This window comes from Hypomesus nipponensis, chromosome 23 (assembly GCF_054491055.1).
Source record: "Hypomesus nipponensis isolate SF chromosome 23, ASM5449105v1, whole genome shotgun sequence".
Taxonomy (NCBI): domain Eukaryota; kingdom Metazoa; phylum Chordata; class Actinopteri; order Osmeriformes; family Osmeridae; genus Hypomesus; species Hypomesus nipponensis.
Window position 1 is genome coordinate 4,244,746 of NC_140383.1, and position 6,000 is coordinate 4,250,745.

General features: G+C 47.2%; 1 protein-coding gene across 3 annotated transcripts in view; it reads right to left on the bottom strand.

Moving 5' to 3' along the window:
- The window catches only part of LOC146233670 (phospholipid-transporting ATPase IH-like), a 29,301-nt gene extending 23,946 nt beyond the window's left edge, over positions 1 to 5,355 (bottom strand). For all 3 annotated transcript variants that reach the window (XM_084688901.1, XM_084688900.1, XM_084688902.1), the window contains exon 1: positions 4,860 to 5,355. In XM_084688901.1, the coding sequence (XP_084545027.1) occupies positions 4,860 to 4,898 (39 nt within the window). In that variant the 5' untranslated portion in view covers positions 4,899 to 5,355. The remainder of the gene's footprint in view (positions 1 to 4,859) is intronic.
- Between the last annotated feature and the right edge of the window lie 645 nt (positions 5,356 to 6,000).

Consider the following 6,000-nt stretch of genomic DNA (forward strand, 5'->3'; position numbering starts at 1 on the left):
AAGGAGAGAGAGAGAGAGAGAGACAGAGAGAGATGCAGCAATTTGCAATTCAGGCATAGCAGAGGAATGATATTCAGAACTCATGGTTTACCTGCTCTGACAGATGGATCTGGCCACCCTCTCATTCACGATGATTTCCCTCCAACCTGAATGTGGTCGGCCAATCACAACTGTATATCTGATACGGGGATGGTTTGATACGCTGACAGGAGTGCCGTGTCAGCATTTTTGTAAACAACCAAGATCAAGATCTGTTGCTCCGGCTGGTTGTGTCTATCCAATTCTATCTTATTGCATTCAGGGGCATTTTGGCCAGCGGCAGTTGATAACGCTCCACAGTGTGTGTGTGCGTTTCCAAAGTTACAAGAGCCGAGCCAAAATAACACCCTATACCACCACTCCAGTCACAGAGTGTGTGTGTGTGTGTATCCCTCTAGTTATCGGAGATATGTCAACGTCAGTGTGTAGTGTATATCACCTTTCCAGTGTGTCTTTGTGTGTTATCTACTCTGGGTTTCTGTTATCTTCTCTGGGTTTTCACCTCCACATCCCTCTCTTACTTCCTCTCCACGAGATCAGGTCTTCCTTCTCTCTTCTTTTCACCACTCCCCCCTCTGCCTTTTCCACTCTCCTGAAATACTGTCACGTTCTGAAAATGTGACGGTTAGGAGGAGAGAGGGATAGAGGGAGAGAGAGAGAGACAGAGAGAGAGAGAGAGAGAGAGAGAGAGAGAGAGAGGGATTTGCAGTCAGATCACTAATCCCCTCTGATCCATATCGAACCCCATCCCACCATTCCCTCTCTCTCTCTTTCTCTCCTCTGTTCTGTCTCTTTCTCCCCCTCTCCCTCTCCTCCGTTCTGTCTCTCTCTCTCTCTCTCTTCCTCTCCCTCTTTCTCCTCCGTTCTCTCTCTCTCTCTCCTCCGTTCTCTCTCTCCCCCTCTCTCCCTCTCTCTCTCTCCCTGGCTCTGTGTAGGACATGTTGGACTTACGTTGCTGATTAATCAACCTAAAATGGTTTCTATATAAAGATGATGTTACATCACCACAGAGAAAGAGCAGGGAGCAGGTTGGTGGGTTGGCTATCGCAGCGCGGTGTGCTGGGTGACAAAGATAAGACCCTGGACAGCGCACACACTTGCACGTGAGTATGCACACACACACACACACACACACACACACACACACACACACACACACACACACACACACACACACACACATCCATCTCACTTATACTTGGGATGAGCTACCTAGCTTTAATTCCACGGACTATACTGTGTAAGGGAAAACTCATTTTTTGAAGGTAGGAACGCACACACACGAGATGTAACAAAGATGTAGCCGCCCCAGTCCTCCAGCGCTGTCCTCCTCGCTATCCCACGCTGCATTGCGGTGATGTGGGCCGTGTAGAGCAGGCATCGCTTGTTACCTCGGAGACGACATCCTCTTTACTGGGAGGATTCTTAATGAAGTACTCCAATTAACCTGGCAGTGCTCTCTCTTTCTCTGACACACGCAGACAAACACACAACATACAGAAACACCAAAATCCACAACCACATAAAAAATACACACATATGTATTCCATCCACACACAAACACACACACACACACTCCATCCACATTCCAAATACATTTATGCCATCCATACATGCAGAGTGAGGGCAGGGAGTGCTGTGTACTACCATGGTAAATACAGGAGCCTGGGTTAATGAGGACACACACAGGTGGTCAGGTCAGACAGAGCTCATAATTATGATCTCTGTGTCTCTCTCACACACACACACACACACATACATGTACACACACACACACACCATCATGCTCATCCTGCTCCTCCAGCCAGTGATCTGTCATTAATCACCATGGCAACAGTGTGGAATCGCAGAGAGGAGACGAGGACCTGTTTGTGACAGCAAGACTAAAGGTTAACAGACCACCCAAGGCCCAAGGTGTGTGTGTGTGTGTGTGTGTGTGTTCATCATAATGGCCACTGGCTGACCCTCTTCAGGGAGACAGTCAGGTCACTAGCAGTGATGACTCTCCTTTACGTAAAAAAAAAAAACACGAAAAAAAAGACAAAAATATCTGCTCCTTCTACATTGTGCTCCCTCCATGCCTCCATCCCTGCCCCGATGGGATCTAGCTGTTACATAACTCTATAATCCAGCTGCACTTCTTCCCTCTTTTCTACCCAGTCACTCCCATCCTCACACACACACACAGAGACAATCTCCTTAAAGCCAGAACTAAACCTGCTGTTCAGAACAGCAGAATATAAAGAAGAGTTTATATTTGACGAGCTGAAACAATGAACTTTGTTCCGGGTGAACACATGGTCTCCCTCCCCCTCCCCCTCCCCCTCCCTCCTACACCCACCTCCAGTCCACAGCCTGCAGTCTCAGACAGGAATAGCCTGCCCTTGGCCATGTTAGCGCTAGAATGTCCACGCGGTAACACAGATGCACTGACACAAGCTCTGCCTCTCAGCGCTAGCTGGTGCCAACTCCAGGCCTTCAGCAGGCCGACAGAGCTGTAAACTTAACAGGAGCCCCTTTAAAGCCCTCCAGCTGGCCCCCTGGGCCCTCACATCCTGGGGGGGGCAACCTGGAGGGCAGTCAGGTCGGAGAGGGGGTACAGGTACCACCGCAGTGAAGCAAGAGGAAGCGGTCAAGGAGGATGAGGGTTGACAGGGGGCCACAAAGAATGCGTGAAAACATGGGAAATCACCCTCATTTTTCCTCACACACACACTCTTCTACAGACAGGGTTATTGGCCATGACATCGTGTGTCTCTCCGGGCTCTTCTGCCCAGAGCCAGGATACAGGAACATGTACTGCTATTATTACCAGCTGACAAAGGGCACTCAACAGGGGGAGCTGCAAGGGACACACACACACTTACACACAAACATGCACACACAGTTCTAGTGAGAACCATTAGGGGTTGTTCAACTCAAAGTTTTGTCATAGAACTCTTCTTGTTCTGTGGTAAGATTATGACAGCCTTTCAGTGGACTAGGTGGAACACACACACAAACACACTCAAGCAACGCACACACACACACACACCACCGACTCAACAGCTTAAAAGTTAAGGAAAAAGAACTATATAATCACACAACAAGTAAAATGAACACTCCTGTTGTATAATTGTGCAAGTACTTAGTTTTGAATACTAAGCGATTAAAAAAAGTAGTTGCTGTCTTTTTTCTTTGATGTTTCTAAATACAATCCTGACTGTGCCCCCTCCCATAGCTATGCAGGGATAGAGAGGGGGAGATGGGTGGAGATAGGAGTGTGAGGGATGAGGAGAGGTCAATGAACCTATCCCCTTCCTTTTCCTCCTCCTCTTCCACCTCACTAGAGAATCTGATTTCCCCTGCCGCTAGAGTGAGGGGGGCATCTGTCATACATAGCAGCAGCCATATCTCGCACACGCACAGTTTCACGCTGTTTCTGTGTTGACTGTAAGTCACCAATATCCTCTCTGTTCACTGTAATCATGAGAGACGATAACATCCATATGATCTAACCATCTATTGGTCCCAGAGATAATATATTCACCAGCTTGTTGGTTTCAGAGCATCACAGTTGAGCTGGTCTCAGAACATCACAGCTGAGCTGGTCTCAGAGCATCACAGCTGAGCTGGACTCAGAACATCACAGTTGAGCTGGTCTCAGAGCATCACAGCTGAGCTGGACTCAGAGCATCACAGCTGAGCTGGTCTCAGAGCATCAGTAAAGGCCTGGTTGTTGGTCTGATGAAGACCTGACTTGTTTCCGCCCACCGGAAGACAGTTTTTCTTGGTTAGACAGTTAGTCTTTATTGGTCTGTTTCCTGTCAGCCTTCCTCCTTGGCGTCCGACTGCCTGTTTGTTACAACTGTTTCCTGCTCCCTGACTGATTACCAGACCTGTGATTAACTTTCACACATCTCTACACAGACATCTACACAGATACAGTACACATGCACACAACTACGCACTCACACACACACACACACACACACACACACACACACAACTACAAATATACACTCTGCATGCACACACCCAAATACAACTCCCCTCACACACACCCACACACAAGCTGACCGGTAATAGGATTGTAACTAACAGCGCTATCATTATCATCATTTTCACAGCCGTTTCCTGACTGTGATTACTGCTGCTTTTTTGTAAACGATTCTCACTGTGTTTGATCTCTGTGGGGGAGGTTGGGTACTGAGTTTCTGTCCAGTTAAAATGTATCTGCCCATAACTTGTCTGTCTGTTGCCATTTTCATCTGCCTGTTACCCCCACCCCCTCCCACCACCCCATCTCCCCACTGCCCCAACTCATCGGATGCCTCTGGTCTCTCTTTCTACCTGATGCCCCCCCCCCTCCCCTCCCCCAACACACACACACCACCTCATCACGTGTGTTTCTGAAAACCACATAGAACCTTTGCAAGGGAATGTGTGTTACTACTCAAACCTTCATGGGCCAGTCAAGTTAATCTCTCTCGCTCAAGCACACACGGGCTGTTTCTCTCTTAAACACACCCACATGCGTTTGGATGCACTGGCACATTCGCTATTCAGATTGAAAACAAAGTGTTGGAGAGCGCAAATGGCTTCCCATTCCACTGTAAAAAACCCACCCATCAATTGTTCTATCAGCACAGATAAAGACCTAATTATCCTGGAACAAACGTACACACTCCCACGGCCTACACTGGCAGTCCCTCGACCGTATTTCAACAAGTCAACAAGCGGTCTGCCTGCCTGATCACTAATGTAGCATGAAATGTTACGCAAATAGAGTTGGAGTCGCAAGGACGATTGCAACAATGTCACCGTTGGGCTCCACTTACGTATCTGCTGATGAGATTCCGTAGCACGCTGAAATCCATCCTTTTGACAGCTCTCCGTCGACTATTTGTCACTGTATAGGCTACTAATGTCTCCTTGCACCTTAACCGACGCTACCTAATGTTCATCACTGTTGCTGCATACATCACTCACGGCCGATGCATGTATGTTTACCAGCGTGAGAAGTAGCGGACTTTCAGTCGTCTGTTCTTATTTTCACGGCATTTTTAACGGTTTGTAAAGCAGCCATACAACTGAGCGGGATAGGCTATCCTTCGCTTCATAGTCCCGCCGCATAAACGTGTTTAGATATGATTTTTTGGTTATTTTCTGGCAGCGTTCGTCTTCTTGCGCCCTGTAGTTTGACTTTTGAAACAAACTCGTTACCGTCTGCTGTAAAATCTTCGGTTCTTTCGCATAGCGTGCCTTCCTGGTCCCGTTATGTCTTGAAATCAAGAATCCGGCAATGCGAAAGGCTCGGTGCCTGGGTACGTCAGATAGAACACTGCGCACGCGCCATCCAATTTTCTCACCCGTTTAGAATTTACAGTAACCGACCAGAAAAAAAAGAAAAAGATTTGAAAGCCCAGTGATAATACAACGGTTGTTGTTAGTAAAGGTTTTGTTTTATTGCGAGACCGCCAATTTTTAACAGACGTGTTATTTAGACCAAACAGTATATTGTTCTCTATAATAGCCAGGCCATGATTATGGTGCCCTGCACAATAAAAAAAGGCACATTTCAAATATTGCAGCATCTGTTATAAGTTGGCCTCACACCTCACAAATTAGCCTACAAATCTTCCAAATCACGGGTAGGAAAACTATGAAAATGTTTGGTTTTTAAACCATTTCAAACGACATAAGTAGATTAAAACTACCGCACAATCTATGCATGCACCCCCAACCCCCCAAATCTGAACAGGTCGTGGGCTATTGTTTCAGACAGCTGAATCTCAAGGGCGTGTCGTCTCGCCTGTCCCAGACATTTCATTAGCTGATTTACAGCGTCTATTTATCCTGGCGGCATCAATAATGCATAGAGAGCTACCACTCAGAGTGCTAACGTGCTAATAGTAATAGGCTTACTAACAGCAGCAGTTTACTTGCCTTGCCCACCCCTTCTACTGATGTTTGATAATG